General features: G+C 45.3%; 2 protein-coding genes across 6 annotated transcripts in view; one reads left to right on the forward strand and one right to left on the reverse strand.

The window, feature by feature from the left end:
* The window catches only part of PGPEP1L (pyroglutamyl-peptidase I like), a 53,874-nt gene that overhangs the window by 21,479 nt on the left and 6,715 nt on the right, over positions 1-25,680 (reverse strand). The window contains exons 1-2 of one of the 3 annotated variants that reach the window (XM_090029486.1): positions 3,799-3,920; positions 99-151 (exon numbers count right to left, since the gene is read on the reverse strand). The exons of 1 other annotated variant lie outside the window; for it this stretch is intronic. In XM_090029486.1, the coding sequence (XP_089885612.1) occupies positions 99-151; positions 3,799-3,832 (87 nt within the window). In that variant the 5' untranslated portion in view covers positions 3,833-3,920. Of the gene's footprint in view, positions 1-98; positions 152-3,798; positions 3,921-25,680 lie in introns of those variants that run through there. One more of the 3 variants, XM_090029488.1, reaches the window with a different exon arrangement.
* Positions 16,467-25,680, forward strand: part of LOC149852089 (protein FAM169B-like) — a 56,673-nt gene continuing 47,459 nt past the window's right edge. The window contains exons 1-2 of one of the 3 annotated variants that reach the window (XM_090029485.1): positions 16,543-20,883; positions 21,168-21,473. Coding sequence is in view for 1 of the 3 variants with exons in the window: in XM_090029483.1 (XP_089885609.1) it covers positions 16,512-16,536 (25 nt within the window). In the remaining 2 variants the exon portion in view is untranslated. The other 2 variants (XM_090029483.1, XM_090029484.1) reach the window with 2 other exon arrangements.

The raw sequence follows: 25,680 nt of genomic DNA on the forward strand, positions 1-25,680 counted from the left end.
TGCTAGCAAATGAATGAGACCCTTTCTTTCTTGAAAACTATGCACAGCAATGAGTTTTCTGTATTTGGATGTCCAAGAAAAACCATATCAGTTCTTACCTTCACTGCTTCCCAGCTAGAGTTAACAAGGTATTGTCGAAAGGGACCAAAACCTGAAACCAAAGAAAAATGCTGCTAAATTCTTCTTGTAATTCCATTGATATAGATTGGATTGTATACATGACCTAGGTGAACTCATGCACTTGTTCTCTTCAACCTGGATCATCATAGTTGTGGATGTGAGTCAACTGGATGAGAATTTTGTTCTCTCCTCTTCTATAGGTACAACCTGTGCCCACTTGGGACCTGATTCTGCAAAGTTTACTCACATGAACAGTTCTTTGTTATGTGGTTTGTTTAATTAAAGTCAGTGCATGAGTAAAAGCAAGCATGGTTCTTGTGTGAATAGAGTTTGTGCCACTACTTTGCTACTACTTTGCCACTAAAGTTTAAGCCACTACTTTGCCACTACCTAGTGAACTGGTGTCAAGTGATTTGGAATTGTTTGCCTAAGAAAAGGGATTGAGATGATAATCTGACTCCGTGGTCTAGGGCTACAGAATCCTTGTTAAAGAGCTCACTGGGAAAATAAGTCTATTTAAGGGACATTAAAAGAAAGAAGCAGGTTTTGTTTTACCTGAAAATTTCCATGATGTTTGCAAACTTTTAAAACGATTTTTAAATATGGTTTGGTGATGAGGGTGACTTCCCCCTGCCTCCTAACACGTATGCCTTCTCTTTACTTCCTTTTCCATTTGAAACAGGCATGGGAAAAGTTGGGAGGGTCTTGGGTTTTTTGTATTTTTGCCCTATGGAAATAATGTGCTTTAAAAAAAAAAAATTTGCACAAATTTTGTTTTAATGGAAAAAGTAAAAAAATATGACTTTCAATATAATTTAAAGGTATTAAGTGTGTGTGTATGTGGTGGGGGTGGTGCTGGTGGAAAATTTCCCACTTCTTTATTCATCACATTCACTGTATCCTCATCCCAAACCACATTAGGTAATGTGCTTGTGGATTGATTGACAAGATCTTTGATTCTAATCAATGGAACAAGTAAAGCAAATGGGTCTTGTCAAGCTACTTTAAGTCCAATTTTTTTTTTCCCAGTGTCCATCTTTAAAGAAATAACCCCTGGGAACAAAAGGTGTCCCATGAGTATAATTTAAGAGATGTTGAGGCTTAACGAATTTTGCCTTTTTGCTCCATGAATACAGGTATGGGAAAAAATGAAGTGCAAGCTCCAGTATAAAGGCTGACAGGATACTGTGAAATAATTTATGCTAGGTCATTCCCATGATGCACGATCTGCTCTCTTGGAAGCAGATCTGCAGACAATCATCAACATCTTTACTGAGGCATACAAGAAAATGGGACTGAGGCTTAACGTTCAGAAGACTAAGGTCCTCCTCTAACAAGGAGGAGCCTCCAGGTCTGGCAATTCAGATTCACAGAGAGACACTGGAGAAGGTTGAGTACTTCCTGTCCCACAGAAGCCATCTCTCACAGAAGGCTGAAATAGATGAAGAAATCCAACATCACCTCAAATGTACAAGTACTGCCTTTGGACACCTAAGGAAATGGGTGTTTGAAGATGATATCAGTTTTGAAACCAAGCACATGGTTTATCAAGCAGTTGTCATCCCTACCTTATTGTACAGAGCTGAGACATGGACAAACATACACCTCAAGGTGCTGGGGAACTACCATCAATGCAGTCTGTAAAAGATCCTTCATATTCATTGGGAAGACAGATGCTCTTAGTCAAGGAACACAATCAAAAGGAGGACAGAGAAAATGCTTCAAAGATGTCCACAAGACCAACTTGAAAAAAATGCAACATGGACATCAACTTGTGGGTGACTGTCACCCAAGACCTCCCTAAATGGAAGAAGAGCCTGCTGCAAGGATTTCAGTACTTTGAAACTTCACAATGACAACAGGACATAAAAAGGCGGGAGTGGCAGAGGCAGCATGTCACCGAGGGAGCAAAGGATCTAGACCCACCCACCCTGCATGGAAACGTGCTCGAGTTGCAATAGAAGCTGTTGATCCCAGAGTGGCCTTGTCAGCCATCTTTGGGCCCATAGATAAGGGAACCATGGAAAACTATCACCCATGCCTGTGATTATGACTATATTAATTAATTTAGCAATAGATTTTTCTGTAAATATTCATTTTTCTTTTAAACCATGCAAAGCATTGCATTCCAATAATAATTTACCGCAAGAGTTTAGCAGCTTACCTAATGTGCAGGGGTGGGGGGGGGCACAATAAAGCATCCTTCTGCTCCACACAGACAATATAGCACCTTCCATGCTTGTTCCACTCCATTTACATGGAAGAAATATGGTGATACCCAACCTACTACAAGTCAGAGAGAGTGAAAGTATTTATAGGAAAATGAAAGTTCTGAATTAACTCGTAATGCAACATGTTAACTACAGACATGGTCATAAGGAACCACTGCCTAGGACAAAATTGTTCTATGAAAAGAAATTAATTCACTTTAAGATGGCCTCACTGGATTGAAATATATAAGCCAACCTGGAGGCCAAATTGGCTGAATGTTATTAGGTACTTTAAAATACAGGTGGGAGCAATACCAGTGTGTTTACATTCTGAGCAGGTGAGTGTTACTCAGGCATGCTAGGCTTATTCTTTGCAGTGCCTTGAAGGTACACCTGTGTATCTAATAGACACGTTGTTCTGCACCTGTTTGAACAAGGGGATGTCTAGGGGACAGCTAATGAGATATAAGGAGTTGTTCCCATCATGAGTGAGCACAGAAAGTACCCATCAAAGAAAGAAACAGATGGACAGTTTTTTTTCTGAAGGTAAGAAGCTTCTCTTACTTTCCTATTCGCTCCAATTGCAGTGAGGTCTGGAGAAAGCTAAAGCAGCCTGGCACATTTTGGAGCTCCTTTTAAAACAAATTTAAGTTGTACTGAATTGAAAACAGCAACATAACAGATCTCTTTGATATAGCTTCAACCTCATCCTTACGTCCTTGGGTGACCTGCAGTGGAAAATTATCCAGCAACTCGCATGTCAAGATATATCTAATGATTGCCTTTTAGATGAGCCAGTGGCAACAAGAGTAATGAGTAGTGGCATTCCTTAAGAGTTGTAACCTTTTAAAGCTCAGGAAGTCTTCTAGCTGGTGGGCTTGCGCTTGTGATTCAGCATTACCTATATCCAATGATAGGATCTTTGAATTTAGTTCCCTGGCCTACATGTTTGGGCATGCTTCCTTGGCATATTTAATTTTAATGAGTCTGTAGAGGTACAGCCACCTCTATGATTTTCCCCTTACTTTGCCATGAAACAGAGACCCTGAAATTTGCCATGTATTGCTCTAATTCTGGACTCCTACGTGACGTCCTGATGCAACCTGGATTTCATGCTTTAGAACTGCTCCTTTTGGGTAAGCTTTATCCGACACTCCTTGGCACTGCCTAAAGCAACAACGATTGGATTGCGGGGGGGGGGTGGCACATCAAGCAAGATTAAAAAGAGAATAAGAAAACAATAGACCAAACTGAATGGCTGTAAAGGGAGCAAGATAGTTTGTTTTCTCTGACATACATATGATTTTCTTAGGAAGGCACAACAGCAAGTTATTTTCCATTTGGAATTGTTAGTATGACCAGTTGCTACTTTTTTCCCTCCAGGGAACTGTTTATGACAAAGATCAGGCATGTGTGCATTCCACGTCTGGCTAAAAGAGGAAGCGAATTTAGAAAAAAAAAATCTTACCAGTCACAACCACAGTGTTGGAATTTGAATCCATGAAACTTAGCTCCAGAATGTGAAATCTGGTCGTCTTTGAGTTCCAAACAACAGTATCATAATTCACACATCTGTGGTAATCTGCTTCATTTGGGACGCTTCCCCCCCTCCCCCCCTCCCTCCGGTCTCTTCTGAAAAATCCAGGTTTCTATTGGACAGTGAAAAAAGACTTCACCAGATAGAAACAAGTGTGGATTCACATGACAGAGATGACTTGGGGTTCATGTAATACTTTCCAAGTGTAAAGAGAGAAGTGTGATCAGTACTGCCTGAAGTTTCTGGTTTCCTTTTTCTTTTTTTTCTTTTACAAGATGCACAATAATATTTAGTGATTAGAAAACACAGGAGAGGTTGAAAGAGACATTTTACAAAAATGTGTGTCAATGTTTGGGATCAGAAAAATATTTATGTACAAAGTGAATATAAAACTAATTGGCCTAACTTGTGTCTGTATAGTTGTTTCAAGCTATTTATAGCACAGTTGTAATCCATTAGGTATTTCTCCGCTTAATTAAGCAAACTAACTACAAGTACATATCCCTCTATTTCTACCACACTTGCTTTCTTTTTTTCTCACTGCTGTACTTTCATTGTAAAAATGTTTGTGCAGTTATAGATGTCAGATACGCCTCAACACAGCATCAAAGCAATAATCTGTCTATCTAATCTACCTTGGGTTCTATAAGGCAGGCAAAGTTCTTTGGGTAGATGTGATGTCTTTTATTAGACCAACTGGGCAGTTGGAAAAAAGTTCTGAGCAAGCTTTCAGGCGCAATGACCCTTCTTCAGGCATTGAGAGTTTCTGCTGTTCTGAGACTCCAAGGAATGAAAGAAGCTAAAAGTGCGACAGGATGTCAGTGAGACTGTGAACAGGTGGAAATGTGGAAAACAAAAGGTAAAGCAGGGAAGGGACGGGAAAAATGAGGGGGAAAAAAGAACCAAAGGTGAGTAAGGGAGACTCTACAATAGTAGATTTTCAAGGCAGAAAAGAGGCTGTCTGTGAAAAAGTAAATAGTTGGAGATTAGAAAGGCAAAAGGAGGGGAGGATGGGGGGAGTGAGGGCTGGGGAGGGGGGAACAAAAGTGTAAAAGGTCAGGTCTGGCAGGTATCTGATGAATCAGATGTCAGGCAGGTTGTAATGTGTCATAAATCCAATGTCTATATTGAATCCATGTTTTTTTGTATTCAGTAGATTGATGAAGTGAAGTGCGTAGGTTTGTCTGTGAAAGGTGTTTTGTAAGTTCCCTTTGAGGAACAGAACTAAGAGATTGGAGAGAGAGAGGTTTTCTTGTAAGAAATGTGCCCCCCACGGGTAATTGGGTATTCTTGTCTTGCCTAGATTTTTCAGTCTGCATTCATTCTGGTGCACAGTTGTTGTTTGGCTTCTCCAACATATTTTCCATCAGGGCATTTGGTACACTGGATAAGATATTTATATAACATTTCTGGAGATGCAGCTGTAAGATCCAGGAATGGTGATGGTTCTGTTGTGGGGTGTAGCTACTGTAGGGGCGGTGGAGATGTGTTGGCAGATTTTACATTTCTTGTCCTGGCATGGTCTGGATCCATTGGGTGTGGTTTGGGTCATAGGGAGTTTGCTTCTAGTGATAAGGTAAGTGAGGTTTGGTGCTTGTTTAAAGGCTAGGATAGGTGGTTCTGGGAAGATGTCTTTAAGAACAGAGCCATCGTATAGTATGGATTTCAATAGTTTGAGGATTTTCTGTATAGGGTCCATGGAAGGATGATCTGTCGTAACTAATGGTGTGTGATTTGTGGGGATTTTCTTTTTGTACCACAGCAAATCATGTGGTATCCGGGTGGCTCTTTCAAAACCGTGGTCTATCTCTCCAGAGGAGTGTCCTTGTTGGGTGAAGGCCCTTTTGATACTTGTGAGGTGGTGATCCAGGGTGTTCTCCTCAGTGCAAATTCGGTGGTATCGGAGGGCTTGGTTGTATATTACAGCTGTCTTGGGGTGTTTAGGGGGGATTGCTGGTTCTGTGCAGTATGTTGGTCCATGGGTTTCTTGTATATGGTGGTTTGTATTTTATCATTTTGAATATTGATCACGGTATCCAAAAAGTAATGCTGGTGTTAGAATATTGGGTTTTATAAGATGTTCATCCCCATTGTGTCGGATTACCTTGTACAGCTTAAATTAAACACAAGGTAACAAGTATTATATATGTGCTAAAGCAAAACAGTCACTTAGGGTTAGTCTCCTATGTAGCATATTCTACAAGGTGATCTAGAAACTATGACAGGGTCAGAAGAATGCCACGGGTTGGGTTAAATCTCATGAAGACTGGTTGAGTTTAACAGCCTCCCTTCATTCAAGTTAAGTATAAGAAACAAAGTAAAACACAGGCCTATCTTGCCAACCAAAACAAAAGCAGATGCAAATCCCCTCAGGAATTAGAACAATGTGAGCAGAAGACCCTTGTTGGGTCTTGTTTCAGGTTTGTGTGCGTGAGAGCGTGCAATTATGTACACTTACAACCTTAGGAGAACTGGTAGCTGACCCTAAGCAAAATCCTAGAGAAATGTATGTTGCTATGAATGCTAGGTTGAAAAAGGCCTGCAACAGTAAGCAATGATGCCATCTCTTATCAGTTTGAATCCTGTGTTCAGAAAAATGGAACGTGTATATTTTTAAAGTAAATAAACAGGATTGCATCTTGGATACCTAGCTCCACCATCTTTCAGCTATCTCTATGGTTTATTGAAGTTTTGCTAATCAATTTATACATGTAACCAGTTTGAAAAACTTTTCCCTGTAAAACCCTGGTTAAAAGCAAGGTGTACAAAAGACTTCTACCAATCAGCTGTGTCAGTATAATGTTTATAATTTTTTTGTGTTTAATTTGTTATCTAAATTTGATAAAAACTCATCAATGAAACCTCTCTACAGTGTGGCATAATCTAAGAAGCAAAGCATAAGTACTGGCAAGCAGGAAGAGATGAGGTGCAATTCTGGCTGTTTTGATTTATTCTATACTAAATCACATAACTGCTCAGTATTCGGGATAATGTACTTTGTTAGGTGTAGATGTTAAAATTAATTAATATTTTTAAAGTGCTCTGAAGCTGTGAAATGCTTCATGTTAGAAGTTTTAGTGTAATGAAACTGCAAATAGCATCACATTTGCATAGGGCCAAATGAAACAGACCTGATATTCTCATGCAGAAAGCAGTGTAGATATGAACCTTATAGACTAATTGAATCAGAGATGCATAACCTTTTGAGAGAGCATAGTATATCTTGCCTTCTGCCTGACCTCAGACTAACAGCTAAGCTACCTCTCTCTGATATTCTCATGCTATACATGCTATTTTTCATAGCTTTCACATTATTGGTAATGGAACTTCGCAATACGCATAGGAGAGAGGGGCTCTCTATATGTATTTTCACAAGTCAGCAATCTTTCCTGAAATGATTCATGGACATTAGCTATAAACACAGTGATTCCTAAGCTCAGAACTCTCTTTGCCAGTTGAAGTAGCAGTCGTGTCTTCTCCTGAATATGATTAGAGACTGTTGGTTTGTAAATGAATAAATAGACAGTTATTTTGCATATTTATGTCTGCAAAAAAGTGAATTGCTTCAATAAACTGATAGTCCTATAATAGTTTATTGAAATGCACTTTTACAGATTCCAGTCTGTTCATTTCATTTAGCATTATGTGCAATTATGTAAGTTTCTATGAGAACTGAATGTATTGTATTAGTAAATGTACTTAGATATCGTAGCAGACAATAAACAGAGGATTTTGTGATTTCATAAATGAGCAGGAAAGCATTTTCCATTTAGGCTTTTTTTGGCAGATAATTTTTTTCTTTTTTTTGCAGTGGGAACATTTTCTTCTGTGGTTCTTCAGCTGAAATTTGAGGACACTTCATAAGGTTTCATGCAAGTATCACTGTAGTCTTAACAAAAACAGTGGCATATATGCAACAATACATACCCAGGCCATGCGATACAGGATGTCAATGGAAATTCAGCTTATATTGCAGAATTAACCACACATAGGACATTTGAAAACCAATCACAAGTGTAGCTGACTTGGCTTTCACTGACTTTCTCCTCACATACACCATATTTTCTCACATATGGCATGTCCTCTGTATAATAAAGACCTTGTGTTTGAAAGGGAGCATGAAGAAGAAATATTTTCCTTGTAGTAACTGCTTGCAGCTACATGTGAACTTAGTGCTCCTGAATAAACTCTGATGCGCTGGAGTTTATTGTTCCCAAGTACGGTGCTTAGTTGTGCGCCCAGGACCACAGCATGTTGAGCTGGGGCAGCGCAGGGGGCCCTCACGCAGGGGGCACCTTCATGTCCCAGCCAGCCCGTCACTGTCTACACATGTATTATGGCACACTAAAAAACTCTGTTGTAGGACAGTACTTGTGCCTGGCAGTATTATCCTACAGTGGTGTTAATTAACTGTGGCCTTACCATGCTGCACATGTAGACGGTCACAGATTCACAGACATTTAGGGCTGGAAGGGACCTCGTGAGAACAACAGGTCTGACACCGCCCCCCCCCCCCCCGCTCTGGCCAGGAAAAACTGCAGGGGTCAAATAACCCCAGCAAGATGTGCGTCCAGTCTCCTTTTGAAGATCTCTGGGGTAGGTGCCTGCACCACCCCTGCTGGGAGTCAATTCCAGAGTCTGGTCACATGAACTGCGAAGTCTTTCCTTATATCCAGTCTGAAACCTTCTTCTAGGAATTTATGACTATTGCTCCTGGTTTTTCCCTGCGGCGTTTTGGTGAATAGTTGTTTGCCTAGCTCCTGATACTTGCCCCTTATGTCACCAAATTATCCTTGGAGTCTTCTCTTTTCTAGGCTGAACAATCCCATATCTGTCAGCCTTTGTTCGTATGCCTTGCTCTTCAGGCCTCTAAATCATACAAGTGGCTCTTCTCTCAAACTTCTCCACATCCTTCTTGAAGTGCGGTGCCCAGAACTAGATGCAGTACTCCAGCTGCAGCCTCACCAATGCGGAGTACAGCGGGCGAATAACTTCCTTATTTTTGCTTTAAATGCATCAGTTGATGCATGCCAGCACATCATTTGCTCTGCTAACTGTAGCATCACACCAGTGGCCTATATTCATTTTGTGGTCAATTATGACCCCCAGGTCCATTTTGGATATGGTGCTAGCTAGCATAGCACCACTAAGCCTTTAAGTCTCTTGTGGCTTTTTCCTCCCCAGATGGAGCACTTGACACTTCTCGGTGTTGAACATCATCTGGTTCTGGTCCTCCCATTTAACTAATCTGTCTACATTCGCCTGGAATGTCAGCCTACTCTGATGCATGGTCACACTTCCCCAGAGCTTAGTGTCACCGGGGAACTTTTCACCATCGTGCTTTTCACCCCCACACACAGATCATTGATGTGGATGTTGAAAAGCACTAGTCCAAGTACTGAACCTTGGGGGACCCCACTGGCTATCTTCTGCCAGGTTGACACAGGTCCGTCTTTTAGTACTCTCTGGGTCTGATCCTGCAGTCAGTTTCCCACCCATCTGACCATGGAATTGCTGAGCCCATAGTCCTTTAGTTTTACCTTGAGAGCATCATGGGACACACCAGGTCAAAGGCCTTCCTAAAGTCCAAGTAAATAACATCGACCTCATCTCCCTTATTCAGGTGGTGAGTGACCTGGTCGTACGAGGAGATGAGATTAGTCGGGCATGATCTACCTGTGACAACACCATGCTGGTTGTCATTGAGAATTTGCCTTCTACTAGCTTTATCGCATATGGACTCCCTAAGAATTTTTTCGAGGGTTTTTCCTGGGATTGAGGTCAGGTTGATTGGCCTGTAATTCCCTGTGTCTTTTCTCTTCTGCTTCTTCAATTCCCTGTGTCTTTTCTCTTCTGCTTCTTCAAGACAGGCACAACTGCCAGTCTTCTAGGACCTCTGCTGAGTGCCACAAATTCTTAAAGAGATTTTCCAGTGGTCCTGCGATGACTCTGGCTAGTTCATTCAGCACTCTCGGATGGAGTTCATCTGGTCCTGCTGACATATCCAGCCTCTCTTGCTGTTCTTTCACCAGCTCTACAATGATTGTTGGAAGGTGATCATCCCTACTGTGACTATTCTGAGTCATATTTGCATTCAGCAGGCTATCACTCTTCTACTGGGGGAATACAGGTGCAAAGTACTCATTCAGGAGTTAAGTTTTCTCCTTGGTGTTGGTGATCAGATGTCCAGGTGCATTGAGCAGTGGTCCCACACTTTCACTAGTTTTCCTCCTGTTACCTATGTACCTATAGAAGGACTTCTTATTGTCTTTGATTTTGGTTGCTAACCTGAATTTGGTCACCGCTTTTGATTTTCTAATCTGCTTCCTACAGATGCGGGCCAATCTTATGTAGCTCTCCTTAGGACCTATTCCTAGCCTCCATCATTGGTAAGCCTCCTATTTCTTTTTCAGAAGATCTGTAACTTCCCAATTGAGCAAAGATGGCCTCCTGGCCCTTGTGCCACCTTTTTTCATACAGGTATGGACAACTTCTGTGCACCGAGGATTGTATCCTTGAGGAACAGCCACTCTTCATGCACACGCTTGCCCTACAGGATCATGGGCTGCAGGGAATTACTCACTAACGCCCTTAGCTTATCAAAGTCAGCTTTTTTAAAGTAAAAAAGTTGTACCTTACTGACAGATTTCCCAGACCTATGATGGACAGTAAAAGTGATAGTGTCATGGTCACTGTTGCCTAGGTTACCCTCTATCTTCAGATCGCTTATCAGGTCATCCCCTTTGGCTAAAACTAAATCTGGGAGGGCATTTCTTCTGGGCGGCCTGTATACCTCCCAAGACAGGTAGAGTTCGTTGGTACAGATCAGGAATCTATGCAACTGTTCAGATCTGGCAGAGTGTTCTTCCCAGGAGATGTCTGGGTACTTGGTTGCCCATGATGACCATATCCTGTGCTCTCACAGCCTCTTCCAGCTCTCTGGGGGATTGAAGATCTAGCTCCTCATCTTGATTCAGAGGTCTGTAATATATTTCTACAGTTGGGTCCCTTTCACCTCATCACCCCCATATTGGACTCGGAGGGTCTCAAGTCTCTCCCTTCCTTAGTACCAATTTCAGTTTACAAGGTGGTGTACTGCTCTTTTACATAAAGAGCTACATCTCCACCCTTTTTCCCTATGCAATCCCTCCTATGCAGGGTGTAGCCTTTTATAGCTACGGTCCAAGCATACGTACAGTCCCATCAGGTCTCTGATATCATAGGGATAACATAGTCCGTTGGCCAGTTCCTCCTGTTTGTTCCCCATACTGCTGGCATTTGTGTACAGGCATTTGAACCCTCTGTTGGAGGTCCTTGGTTATTGGTGACGCGTAGGGGGTGCACGTGCACCCACTGAGATCAGCCGTGCACCCCATGGAAGCGCCCTGAAACTGGAAGTGCACTTCTGGTTTTGCTGCTCATTCAGTGATCGGCTGCTGGGGGATTCTCCCCTCCCCACTAGCGATCTGGTGCCCCACAAGACTTGGGAAGCACTAGTCGCCCATGTCCGTTGGTTTCCTGTCACGTTGAGAGAGCTCCATTCCCTCAGGTCATGCTGTAGCATCCTTCCTGTCATTCTGTTGTAATGGTTGGTTGTTAGCCCCTGGGCTTGCTCCACTCCTTGTCCACTCCGTCCCCAGGTCGTCTCAGTTTAAAGCCCTGCCAAGGAGGTCTTCCATCCTGGCTGAGAAAAGCACCCTCCCCTTTGGCATGAGGTGGATATTGTCTTTTCCCAGAAGACCTCTCTCTGAAGCTCATGCTGTGGTCAAAGAAGTCAAAACCTTCTCAGTAGCACCATCACTGGAGCCTTTGGTTCACCTCTTTGATACATCTGCCTCTCCTAGGCCTACAGCCTGCACCTGGGAAGATGGAGGAGAAAACTACCTGTGACCCTCAACTCCAACCCCCAGACTGCTGTAGTCACTCATGACCCGGCCAGGATTGCTCCGAGCTGTGTCATTTGTGCCTGTGTGGATGAGAATCATGGGGTAGTGGTTGGAGGGCTGGACAAGTTTAGGAACCTTCTCTGCCATGATCCAGATATGGGCCCCTGGGAGGCAGCAGACCTCATGGGCCAGAGGATCAGGAGGGAGTCGGTCACCATGACCCCCATGCATCTGTTCTTAGGGGTGGCAGCTAGCTGCCTCCCCTCCTTCTGCTGATATGTCTCCTGGTGGTGTGAGAGGTGCGTACCTGTTGCTCAGTTCCAAGGGAGGAGTGACTCTGGTTCTGTGTGTCTTGGGATCTAAGACTATGCTTTGCTGTGGAGCTAAGTAGTCAACTCCACAGTAAAAGCACATGTGTAGATTCACCCGCTGAGTAGGAGCAGGTAGGGAGTCAAGACTGCTTCCAGCCCTGCATGCCGGATGGGGCTCGCAGACCAATCCCGCACACTAGATCTGACTCCATACCCAGATTCATCCTGTGCACCAGCCAAATCTAGCACATAGGGCCATGTTATCTGACAGAGGGGCTTCCCACAGGTCCAGAAACTTGTCAGCAGGGGAGCAGTGGCACTGCCAACTTTCTGGATTTGGATTTCTCAGATATAATGTACGCTCCAATATCCGCCAGCCAGTTTTGGGAAAAGGTGTGGGCTGTATGTGAGAAAATACGGTACTACTGACATAATGTTCTACTTGAAGAAAGATGAATCGAAACGAACTCAGCTATAAAAGCTTTAGCTATTTACTGCCACCAATGTTTGCTATGCAGTTGTCTGATGCATAAAGAAGAAAATTTGAACTTCTGGGTAAAAAGAGAGCATATTCTGTACAACAGCATCCTACCTAGATAGCAGACATTATAAGGACTACTGCTTTCTGCTGTGGAAAATAAGAGGAAGTGAGTAGAGCTTTTCCTAAGGAAATGTTCAATTTTTGTTGCTCTCTTGCATCTTGTACTTTTCTCTCATGGTTGGCAGATGCTGTTCAACTTGTACAACTTGTTACATGGGAATATTTAACACATTCCAATCCAGAATGTCCACTTGTCCACTATTTAACGCAGGGGTTCTTAACCTTTTTTGTGTCATGGACCCCTTTGGCAGTCTGGTGAAGCCTATGGACCCCTTCTCAGAATTATGAGTGTCTGTAGAGAGGAAGACTGCGATCACGTGCGATCTAGCGGCGGGTCTAATAACTATCGTAATTTCGAAGTAGTAATGAGCGTAAACGATATTTTGAGATATCTGCAACAACTGTAATGTGATATGAAAATATCTATGATTTCTATTGGTGACAAAGTCATAGGTACTGCTAATACTACTGTGGTTTGTTGCCTACATTCATAATTGAAGGAAATGCTAAATTTCAGTTAGAGGTTAGTGAAAATAAAGATGTAATTTTTTTCCCATCCAAGTTCACAGACCCCTTGGGGGTCCATGGACCCCAGGTTAAGAACCTCACGTTAAATTTTAACGTGAGGATAAGCTTTTTATTAGTCCTGTTATGAGGCATCAAATCAAGATCTTAAAATCTGACATTCTGCATCATTTTCCAAAGAGACGGATTTGGATTAAAGATGGACACAATTGTTGGCTAAAGCTTCTTTTTCCTTCCTCTTTGGCCAGCTCCTTACACTAGATGGTTGTCTACAAAGACAAGTTAATACATGGTATGATTGGAAATGAATTTAGAGTGAACTAACATCCTATTTGGCCACCTTTAGAACATGTTAAGTATGAAGCAGCAACTCCTAGTGTGTATTAAGCACTAGAATAGTGAGTGCGACGTCAGTTCACACCCTAACTTGTTCCGTAATCTTTGCATAGACTAGCGCTACCATGCCAGTAGGGAACCCTTATGTAGAAAGCTTTCTAGGTACCATGTCTGTCTCCTACAAACCAGGGTGTCTAACTCTGCTCAGAGCAGATTTGATTTGTAATATGCAATGCTTAAGGGTTGCCTGTGTTTTCTGTATATTTAGCAGTACCACAACTTGATACCAAGAGGAGCAAAAACACCCCAAAATTCTGCATGTTGAAAATTTGCTAATTGGCTGTCCTCATTTACCTGCAGGTGGTCACTAAGTGCTTTCACTGTTGGAGCTGCTCTGCATAGTTGGGATTTGTAGTTTGAATTATGTCTTCAAATTAAATCATATCATGCTCAGGCACAACAGTGGAATATGCGATGCAGCAGAAGGGACTCCTGGGAGTGGGAGGGACAGGTGCATGGCTCCAAGCAAATGCAAGTAAGTTACTGAAAGCAACTCCTGTGCTTTAAAGGATGGTTATGTGCTACCCACTTGCTTTGTGAGGCAGAGAGAGAGCACAGCATGTGCCAAGAGCACTTTGTCATGCAGAATAGATACCGATTCAGCTGAACACATCTATAGTATTTCTGAAGTGCAACATCCCTGAAGAGCAACTGTATAGAGTTTTCTCTCGCCTTTTTTCTGAGCTGTGAGCACAGTTTAGAACAATATACGCAAAACGGATTGTGAAGCTCTTTAAAATGTTGCCTCCAGTCTACTTACTTTGCCGGTGCATAGAGGCAGAATTGCTTCTGTAGCAATGAACCCCTGGCTCATTCAGCACCCCAGAGTTTCCGCTCTCTTGATATTGATGTCGTAGGATGTTCGTAGAGCTGTGTGCATAGTTAGTCAAGTGGAGAAGAGTAGGCCACTGAGAATAAGAGTACATGGCTTTTTTTTGTTCCCTACTTACTAAAATTAATGTTACGATCTTGCATGCTTGCCATTCAGTCCGCGAGCCTTCATTTGACCCTCTGTAAAGCGCTATTCTACTACTCGCACAAGGGTGTTGCAAAGCTGAGTTAATGTTTTTAAAGATCTCTGCATGAAAAATGCCATGGTAGTGTCAAGTCTTAATTATTTTCCCCTCATAAATTGCTTCCACAATGGCAAGTAAAAATGTAACATTCAACTGTAGGGCTATAAGAGAAAAACTTGCATTAACCTGCACTGGGGCTAGGACTGTCAGCCTGGCATTTTTCACCAGCGCTGAATTTTATTCCTTTCAGAAGACAAATGGAAAACCAAGGCAAAAACGTCTTAGCTTCCCATGACGTTTACTGAGTGCTGCAAAGTCAAACTTTCAACATCTGCCAATATCCTGTAAGCCTTCAGTTAAGCTCCTCCATCCGCATTTAGGTGTCTGAATCAGTGACCTCTGAGGTGCTCAGAGCTTCGGAAATCCAGCCACGTCTTTTGTACAGCTTTAAGGATGTCGCAACCAATTTCTGCAATGTCCTGATCCCTCGCAACCTTCCCACAACCTCTTTTTCTTCCAATGCTTAAAAAGCATTCCTTCTCTACTTTATTTTGGGTAAAGCTTTGTTAAAACATTGACTTTATAATAGCCTAATCAGATCGATTGCCAAGCAGACTGCCTGGCCAACCACAAAACTTTTCCAGGCATTTCTCAAGCCATTCCTACCCCACCACCCATCCCATCTCCAGAAACCACCTGAGCAAGGAAGAAACCCATTTATTTCTCTAACTCCTCCAGGTCCTGGTGGGCTGTTTGCTGCAGCCTCAGCAAAGCCCCAAAAGTAGGGCTCTCACCCCTCCTAGCACCTGATGATGGGAAGGAGGGTTTCTCTGGCTAGTTTCCAAGTTTGAATCTACTGGAGGATTTCATGCCCACTGGCTGTGTGAGAGGGGACACAGATGCAAGGTGGGGATAGGGGTATAGTTGCGCATCCCCTTTGAAATCTTAGTCCACCCCAAGCTTAACACCAACCGCCTGGCAGTGGCAGCAGCATTTTCTTCAGGCAGCAGTAAGGGAGTCATTTGACCTGGCTCATTATAATTTACCTGATTGCTCTCTTCACCCCACAGGTATTTAATGACCCTCTCTCCTTTTTTTTTTTTTTTAAATGAAGCTCTTCTTTCTGCAATTCTGCTGTCCCTTAGCTGAGTCTAGTCATGTAGCTCCTGTTTCACAAACCTGAAGCGTGTTTTTAATTTGAGCGATAAAACTTGAACTCAGGTGCAGAAACGTGAACTCGTGTGCGAAAATAACTTCCAGCGCAACTCAAGACGGCTAGATTTTCTTTTAGGCATTGGAAAGCGAGGTTCATTTACACAGCGTGATGACGGGACTAAAGAAACATTGGATTATATCAGCCTAGTCCAACGGTGCTGTGACCTCAGCTTGCTTTGCGGGGTGGCGTCTTGCCCTTGGCGCAGACACGAGTGAGCGAAGGAAGGAAAAGGAGATAAATCGTACAAAACAGAAGTCGCTCTTTGGCTTAGGTCAAGCAGAGGCCTGTGCTCACCTGGCCAGGGAAAGGCCGTGCCTGCTGAAGCACGCTTCCCACCTGCCCCCGGGGCGGCCCATGCTCTGGGCGGGGGCCTCCGGGTTGGGCCTGCACGTAGGGTGCCCGCCAAAGGGTTTGGAAACCTCTGAAGGCCCAGAGGGCGGTCGGCGTCTGGACTGACCCACGGACTTGGCATTTGTTTCGGCTATTTTGGCTTGGCGTGTGTAACGTTAAAACTTAAAAAAAAAAAGAGGGGGGGGACGGGCGGGAGGCCGCGCCCGGCCCCGGCCCCAGCCCCAGCCCCACAGCCCCGCGCGCGGCCCCCTCAGCCCGTGCACCCGCCGCCCGTCAGCGCGCAGCGCCGGGGGCGGGGCTCCGCGGGGAGGGGGCGGGGCGAGCGGCGCGGAGGAGGAAGTGATGGGGCCGCGGCGGGAAGGAAGAGGTGAGAGGAGACCGCCCAGGCCCGGCCCCGGCCCGTGTGTGTCGGTGTGTGCGGGACCCGGCGCTGCCGCGGCTCCCACAGCGGCCCGGGGCGCCGGGCTCGGCTGCCCAGTGCTGCCTCTGCAGCTCTCCCTGTCAGCAGCTGCCCGGCTGCGGCTGCCCTGGGGGTGACAGTCCTGCGTGCGGCTGCCCGGGCTGCAATGGCCCCATGTACAGTTGCCCTCGGTGCAACGGCTTCATGTGCAGCTGCCCTGGGTGCAAGGCCCCCACGTACAACTGCCTGGGGTGCAGCTGCCCGGGGTGCGGCAGCCCCACGCCCAACCGCCTCGAGCAGGACTGCTCCCTGTGACCTGCCCCAGCCGAAGCTGGCCGCCTCGGATGTAGCGAGCGCTGCGCTGCGTCTCGTTGTTGGCCATCTGTCCCTTGGAGGACGACAGTCTCTGCTGTGGGTCCTCGATGGGTCTTGAGGTGATTCAAGAGTCTAATCTCTGAGCTACAGATTCATCCGCCGAGGTTGCAGGTCTCTGCTGGGGAGAGTAGGCCACAGGCTAGGAGGCCTCTCCTTGTGCTTCCACTGTGCTCTCTTCTCCACTTCCAGGGCAAGAAACGTTATCTTGAAACAGACTGTCACTTGGTTGAGGTTGTGGCGTTGCTAGAGTCGGCCATCTATCCATCTATCTAGCTAGCTAGCTGCTTTGCTTAGTTTATAAGGTACAATTTTACCCTGCCTTCTTCAAGAGGTGACACCTGGTTACAGCCCGTAAGCCCCCTGCTTCCACAGCAGGCAGCTCAGTCCTACGTCCCTAGGACCCGTGTCTGTCACAGGCAGATGTTGCCTTTTGATCTATGATAGAAGCAGTATCTCGTGGGTGCTTTCGTGGGAGACTTTGCCCGGTTGCCAGGGGCATGGATGTCTGCCCACCTTGGCATCGCAGCCTGGAAGGCCTCTCTGCCCACCTGCTGTTGCCCTGCGGGTGCTAAGTCCCACCCAGGAGGCAATGCTGTGCTTACTGCTGGGGGCTCAGGGCTGCTACGAAGGAATTGCCTAAAGCGCTTCTGTCACTTGAGGCTGCTGCTGAGGAGTGCGGCTCAGCTCAGCCAGCACCTGCCGAACCTGGAGGCGAGGTGCTTGAAGCCACCCTCTTTCCACTGCTCTTAAGGGCCTGAGCTTGAGAGTGGCGGCTGGGGGCACACCTGAGGTAGCCCCACTACCCTGTTTCCGGGTTTCAGAGGTACAGCAGATGGATGGGGGTCATACTTCTTGGCAGTGCACTAAGGTGGCACTGCTAGCCTGTGCAGAGTGGATTGTCTGCTTTATGGAAGTGTTCCTGGGTGCAACACAGAGATGATCTGGATAAGCCTTCTCTGCATCTCAAAAGCATCTTACTGTCCCGCTCTCAGGAGACTTTTTCCAGGTGTTTGTTTTAGAGCTGGACCCAAACCTCATTGAAATGAATGGGAAGGCTTCAGTTTACTTTTATTGGCTTTGGATCAGATTCTTACAGCAAGGTAGTGGTTAATAATAACAGTAGTAGTAACAAGAAGAATAAAAACAGCACAGCTTCCTCCAAACCTCAGCTGCTTCTATATATGGAGAGCTGTATCTGTCAGCTCTGTTTAGTGATTTGGGGATTTGAGTGTCTGAGCATGTGACGGACCATAAGGAAAATGAGAAGGACCCGAAGACTATGTGCACATATACACGCAGGTGTACACACACTTTCCTCCAAACCAGAGCATCCCCAGCAGTTATCCTGTCATAAGTTTGCTCGTGGCTTAAAGGCAACAAAGTGATGGAGAGTCGAGTTGTTTTTTGGCCACGAGAGAGTGGTTAATCTGATCAGTGTGATATAGAAAAGAGAGATACTGAGCTTTCCTGTGTATTGTTGCAGAGTACTTACTCCCACTTTGTACATCGCTGCAGTGGTGGCTGGAAAGGTTTGGAACACAGCTAGAAATATTTGTTGTAGAACAAACTCATCTTTAAAAAATTTGGGGGAGGGGGAGTAGCAAAAATGAATTTGCAACAGAGGTTTCTAGCAGCCGTCAACAGAATGAAAAGAATTACCCACGGGTGGTATGTTTCTCTTGCTCTAAAACAGAAACGAAATTAGAGATCACAGTGCAGTAGTGACTAAGCCATAAACAAGCCAGTGTTTGATTCTTGGGAATAGATTTGACTTTGAGACAGGTGGGTCTTTGCGCACACTTGACAGTGGATTTGCAAGAGAGACTGGAGTGAGGAGTGTTCCTGGTTTATATTTGACTAGGAGCGCGTCCAAGAATCTCTGTTCACACACTCCCTTGGATGCGGGCCGACGGCATCACCTCAGTTAGCATTTACACTGCTTTTTCTCATGCTCTATCTTTGCTTGTCAAGCTAGCAGGTAAATCGAGAGAAGGTGAATTTATTTCCTACTTTTTAAGCTGCGGCCATTGATCTAAAGCAGCTCCTTCATCTCCTTCAATAAAGTAATGATGTTGTTCATTAGTTCCTCTCACTGCTCGTGGCTAAACGTGTTGGAGTCTGATCGCTCTTTCTTTTCCCCTCCTATCAGCCACTTACAAAAGTCAAACATTTCTAGCGACGGTATTGGCGTTTTTGGAAGACTCTCAATCCTGCTGATGCTTTTAAATGAAATATCTCCAGATGAATGCAATGTGGTGTTTCTTGTCCAGACAAACATTGTATTGCCAAGCACTTCAGATTTTGTAAACACTTTTTTCCCCCTTCGCTTTTGTATTGCTCCTGAAATTCTGCGTGTCGAGTGTTTCTTCTCTCACTCGATCCCCTCCTTTGGGAACTAATTTTGGCATTCCTAGTTTTTTTTTTTTTTTAATTGGATATCTTTGAGCTGAAAAATAATTTAGCAGCAGCTGGCAACAGGTCCACAAGAAAGCAAAGCATGTGAATGTACTACAGACAGCCCTTCACTTCGCTTGTGCATGCAGTACTTTTGAGCTTGCATGCTCTCTGCCTGCTCCAACTGCATGTGTTTTTGGGGTCTGATTCTGAGACTTGCTGTACAGTCCCATGACTTGCATGTGAATACAGCTTGCAGGATTGAGTTCCCTTTCCTCTAAAATTAAACTTCCTTTTTCTTGTGCAGATTCTGTGCCAATCCTAATGTTGAGCCAGCTACTCACCTGGAACTTCAGCTCTTTCTTTTCAATAGTATCTACCCCTATGTTTTGTATCCCCCTACCCCCCTGCAACATTTGCAGATTTAGGCTCAGGTTCCCATGAAATGGAAAAGACACTTACTGAAAAAAGTGGTAGTTAGCAAATGTCTAATTTGTACTTCTAGCTTAGCCCATATGGAATGGGAGACTTAATATCCCACCTGTCTTTCTGGGAGGTTTGGGGTTGTTTTTTTTTCTTCATGATGTCTATGTTAAACGGATGGGGTTTACCATCCAGAAAAGATCTGTTCCAGGATTGATGGAATTTTAAAGTCCCAGGACTGTAGAGGCATTGCCAAATGAGATGCACAAGCCCCGCTTAGCACATCCGAAAGACCAGTGAGGCTAGGGACAGAAGTTGCACATAAACTGGTTTAAGTGATCCAGAAACTGGTTTAAACCTGGAATAGAATAGAAGTTCAGTGCACATAAGCCAGTTTCAGAATGGCTGAAACTGGTTTAAGATAAACCTGGTTGAATGTAGTATCAGACTTAACTGATTTAGGTCAAGCTGCTTTATGTCTGTCCCAGACCTGTTCCTGGTTCAAGTGAAATCAGAGTCCCCCAGCATTTTGCAGCCCTGGGCTGGGCTGGGCTATCTGCTCCAGAGAGCTGGAGCAGTGACGGCTGGCTTACTGCCTTCCCCCCCCGGCATACCTCTGCTGGGATCTGGGGCCAGGGATGGGGGTTAAACTTCCCTTCTCCTGAGTATGCAGCTGCCCTGCCCTGCCTACTTAGAGGCATCTGGAAGCAGGAAGAGGAAGTGATGAGCAACCCTGCAGAGTCCTACTGCAATGAGTCTGGACTGCAAATCCCAGAGACCTTGGGGGCAGCAGGAAGAGGAAGCAAACATGCACCCCATGCTGGCTGCCTGCCAGAGAGCCGTGCTCTAGCACCCTTCAGCTTCTGGCTTGAGCCACTGCAGGCATGTGGCTGCATTTCTTGAATCAAAAGTGAATGTCTGTTTCTTTGCTTAGTGGGTCAATACTTACAACTTAGACTAACCTGCAAAGATTGAATCAATTCAGACTCAGGCTTTTTGCCTGTCTGTACTTAGTTTGGAAGTCCCAAGATGTGATCAGCAGAGATCATGAATGACGTGTGCCCCTGGTGGCTGGGGGGGCACGGCTGCGCTGGTGGTGGCAGCGGCGGGAGCACAGCGGCGGTAAGCATGGAGCTCCCACAGGTGCCTCCAGCCCTGGCGGGGTGGGGTGGCAAGCGCCGATCAGGGGTTGGCAACCACCCACAGATGCTGCCAGCAGCATTGGCAGTGGCGATCACGGGCCGCTCGCAGACACTGCTGGTGGTGGGGTGACATTGTTGGCTTCTTTTTGTAGGGGGTGCACCACCATGCTCAGGGGGTGCACGTGCACCTGTGTGCACCCCCTACATGTCGTCCCTGGCAGAGATGCTTCTCTGGTGTAAGGAGCACTTGCCTCCTCTTTGCAGGAGATGGAACTTCCTTGGGAGCTGGCTCGAGACTGTGCAATGAACTTCCTTGGCAACTCATCCATGTGGAAGGTGCATTTCTGTGCTCTCACCTTCTCTCGCATAAATGCAGTGCCCCCAAAGGGAGGAAGTAAACAGACAAACAAATCCCAGACCGTAAAACCAGACTCCACCCTCCTCCGCCCCCTTCCCAGCAAAACCACAAACAAAGGAAAGCAAAAAAAACCCTGTTCAGACAAACACACTTCATTGAATGCACTTTTTTCCTTGGAGAGAGGAAGAAGGAATAAACAACACATGCCCGAGGTTAGTCACTTTGCTTCCTGCAGTGATGCTTGGCTGTTGTGGTAATGAGGGTGGGATGAGACCCTATATAAACAGCGTGCATTTGGGCCATTGTGTAACAGTGACAAGGCCAGTTTCCTGAGCACTTTTTGTGGCAAGGCACTGTTGTTTGAGGTGATGTTCTTACGCAGCCATTGACAGACCCTGGGGTCACCCCAATCCAAAGTAAATGGTCTTGCTTGCTTACGGAGAGATCCTAGGCTACTTTAAAAAAAAAAAAAAGTTGCATTTTTAAATTTTTGTAACTGCAGTCTAGTGATTGGGCTGCACATTGTTAGTGACAGCAGATGGCAAATTGCTCCGCCGCTGTTATTCTTGTAACTCATTGCTGTGAAGTTCCACGAACAGTGTCACAAAATCTCAGAAAGTGCCTCCATATTTTTCCTGCGCAACACTGAAGCCAGTTTAAATAAAAACATGCCGTATTATTCAGATTCCCTTACTGTCATGTGACACTTTTGTAAAGATTGCCTTGCAGCAGTTTTAGATAAGTACATGTTTGGTAGCAATTGGAGGCCTGTGTCCTTTAAGTAATGCTTATTAGTACGTAACAGATGCTGTTTAGAAACATTATGCCTTTTAATAGGCTCTGCTTTTAGACTGCATGTTCTGTTTTCCGAGGCAGACTGCAGATCAGCAAGCTTGGAGGTATGCTCTCGTTTATGCAAAGCCTAAGTCAATTTTCTGCTCTGAAATCAAGCCATGTGTTTTTCCTTGTTTCTTCCATTCTGGTCATAACCATCTCGCTGAGGTTTTTTTCCCCCTGGTCATATCTTTGGCTGCTTGTCGAGCCACTACTATCAGAGCCTTTTGCATTTTTAACCACCAGCAATGGTTTCATGTGTCCATACAGATGAGTCTGTGTAAAGCAAGTTTAAACAATCTCATATTTACTGTCAAGTGCATAGAAAGTACAGTGCCAGCCCCCTCCTATGAGCTGTTCAAAATGAAAAAGCAAAATAAAACACTGCATGGGTTTAGGCTCTGGAGCAACCTCAAAGACTTGCAGAATAGCTGGCACAATGGCACACAGAACAATGGAGACGGTTACATTTTTCCTCAAGTAGATTCAGTTATTTCTTAGAGCAAGAAATTCAAGGAGAGCTGTTTTGGGTGGGACAGGTGAAGTACTTACTTTCACACTTCCATAAACCTGGCAGTACCTAGGTTTAGTTTGGATAGCTATAAAGCCTGAAAACCACTGGGGGAAAACGTTCCTCTTCCTTCCCTCTCTTGCTTAAATCAATGCATCTACATTTTGAAAGGAGTCTGACTTAGGGGCTGATTCTTGCAAGCAATTAGCAGGAGGGCTCAGCACCTCCGAGGAGGCAGTTGGCACCTTGGCAGGTTTGGATCATTAGAAGCAGCTTTCTGGACAGAATACACTGGGTCTGATTTTTTAGCGGTACTGAGCACTGAGAGTGCCAGTTGAAATTATGAACTAAGACTACATGGCACCTCTGAAAATCTGTATAGCTCAGGGGTGGGCAATTATTTTGGGCGGAGGGCCACTTACTGAGTTTTGGCAAACCATTGAGGGCTACATGATAGCCAGCCAGGGGCAGATAAATAGTAATTTTCTAAATTTTTTTAGGGGCCCTGTGGGCCGGATAGAATGGCCTGGTGGGCCACATCTGGCCCCCGGGCTGCATTTTGCCCATCCCTGGTATAGCTCCACACACGGCTTAAATGATGGCACTACTAAAGAACTGTTTTTAATGGATTGCTAACTGCTAATCCTAGTCTTATCATGCAAGGGTGAGTGGGGATGGGGACAGAGACTCTGCAATTAAAAAAAAATATTCCTTGGCTTTGAGATGCAGATATTTTTTCAAATTGTTCAGTTTATCAGCTTTTCTGCCATCTCCCCTGTGAATGAAAGCCTCTTTGAACCAGAATGCTTTCCAAACTCAGTTGTTAGCTGTCGTCTTTGGGCTCTTTTCTTGTTTACTGTGATGGGAGGTTGTGTCTGCATGGAGTCAGTCTTCTCTCCTCAGTGGTAAGGTGAATTGTATTTTAATCCTTATCTCTCCTCTCTGTCTTTCACCTACCCGCTCTCGCTCTCTCTCTCTACTCTCCCACCTCTGTGCCAAAACCAGAGTTACATTGTCCTCGACTGTGGAACACCTGTATGCTGATGATTGTGCTGTTGTTGCACATATGGAGGAGGACTTACAAACAGCCCTTAACTGCTTCTCTCAAGTATACCAGTGCCTGGGACTGACCGTTAACATTAGAAAAACAAAAGTGTTTCACCACCTTGCTCTAGGCCAGTCAACTCCGCCAGGAAAGATCCTCACTGATGGACAGGAACTGGAGAATGTTGAACACTTTGTATACCTCAGCAGCCATCTCTCAAAGAAGGCCAACATCGACGAGTGGGATCCAATGCGCCAGCTCTGCCGCGCCAGCTCTGCCTTTGGAAGACTGCATCATCATGTGCTCAATGATCATGACATCAGGATTTGAACGGAGCTCCTACTGTATAAGCCTGGGGTAATCCCAACTCTTCTCTACAGTTTTGAAGCTTGGGTGACCTACAGGGACCACCTGAAAAGCCTGGAACACCATCATTAATGCTACCTCTGGACGATCTTTGCCATGGAGTGAGAGAGTCGTCACGCAAGTGCCAGCGTCCTCACCGATGCAAACACTACCAGTATGAATGCGCTGATTATTCAACATCAGCAGTGGTGGACAGAGCACTGCGTGCACATGCCTAATGTACATTTACCAAAACAGGTGCTATCCTCCCAACTCAATCAAGGACAAAGGACGCATGGGGGCCAGAGGAAACGTTTCAAGGACACCCTCAAAGCAACCATTAACAAGTAGGGTATTAACATAAATTGAGAAAAACCAGCCAGGGACAGGGCTACAAGGCAACGCCTTGTGAGAGAAGGTACATCTTACTTTGAGGAAAACCATCTTGCCTTGGAGGCAGAAAAACAACAGAAATGGAAGGAAAGGAAACAAGATTGAGAAATCTGTGGTTCAGCCCTCCCTTTAACCAGCACCTGTGGTACTTGTCAGAAAGTCTGTGGCTCTAGGATTGGCCTTCTTAGCCATCAATGGACTCATTTACAACCCTTTCCTTGACCCGTGGGAGTGAACATCCTCAGCCATGAGGGATCACTGCTGCTAAGGAAAGGACTGAGCAAACCCTGCCTACTTTGGTCCCTATATCCCCCCACCTTCCCTCACACCCCACAAATGCCACCCACTCACATCATGCCCCCACAATTCCCCACATATACATGCCCCCCAATATACCCTGTTGCTCCCACACATAGCCACAACCCCTTACAAACTCCCACACTCCCCCCACATCCCAGCATATGCATACACCCCCACAGACCCCCATACATGCCCCCATACACCCCCACACCCCCCACCATACACACATGTACCCACACCCCTCATACCCCACCATACACCTCCACACGGACCCCCATACACACCCATACCCCCCCACAACATACAAACACCTACCCACACCCCTGACACCCTACCATACACCCCTACCCACCATACACACCCCCATACGCACCCCCACACTCCACCATACACCCACACCCCTCACACCCCACCATACACCCCCCACACCCCAACATACATCCCCCACCCCAGCCATACCCCTCCACATAATATATAAGATGAAGAATTCATTTTTGAGTTGTTATGCAATCACCCTATATACTGTACACAAATACAAATCATGACAAAAATATTTTTTGTAATAAAACTAAAATATGTTGTAGTAGGTGTTTGATGTTTAGTGTACAATTTTGTTTTCTCTGGTTCTAAGATGGCAATCCCCGCTCCTCCCAAAAGGAGTATCTCAGGGGGAGGGGAAAGCAAGGGGAGGGACTTGTAGTGGCAAAGGTCAGGGGTTAGGGATAGGACTTCCAGTCCCAAGATGGCAACCAGGGGGCAGGGCAATGTCAAGGGGCGAGGCTACCCATGCAGCCCTGGAAAGCTCACCAAACCTTGTTAAGCGGCCCTTCACCCCAAATAATTGCCCACCCTGGTCTTAGCCCACTCTACAATCTCTCTGCACTTGTGTGTCTCACCTCTGAGAAAAGGGAGTAATATTTGGCAGTCTGGCTGTGCACCTGACAGCACATTCACAGTCTAATGATGTGCTACTGTTTTTATTTGCAATGCT

This window comes from Crocodylus siamensis, chromosome 15 (genome assembly GCF_052110815.1).
Source record: "Crocodylus siamensis isolate JL-2025a chromosome 15, ASM5211081v1, whole genome shotgun sequence".
Classification (NCBI taxonomy): Eukaryota; Metazoa; Chordata; order Crocodylia; family Crocodylidae; genus Crocodylus; species Crocodylus siamensis.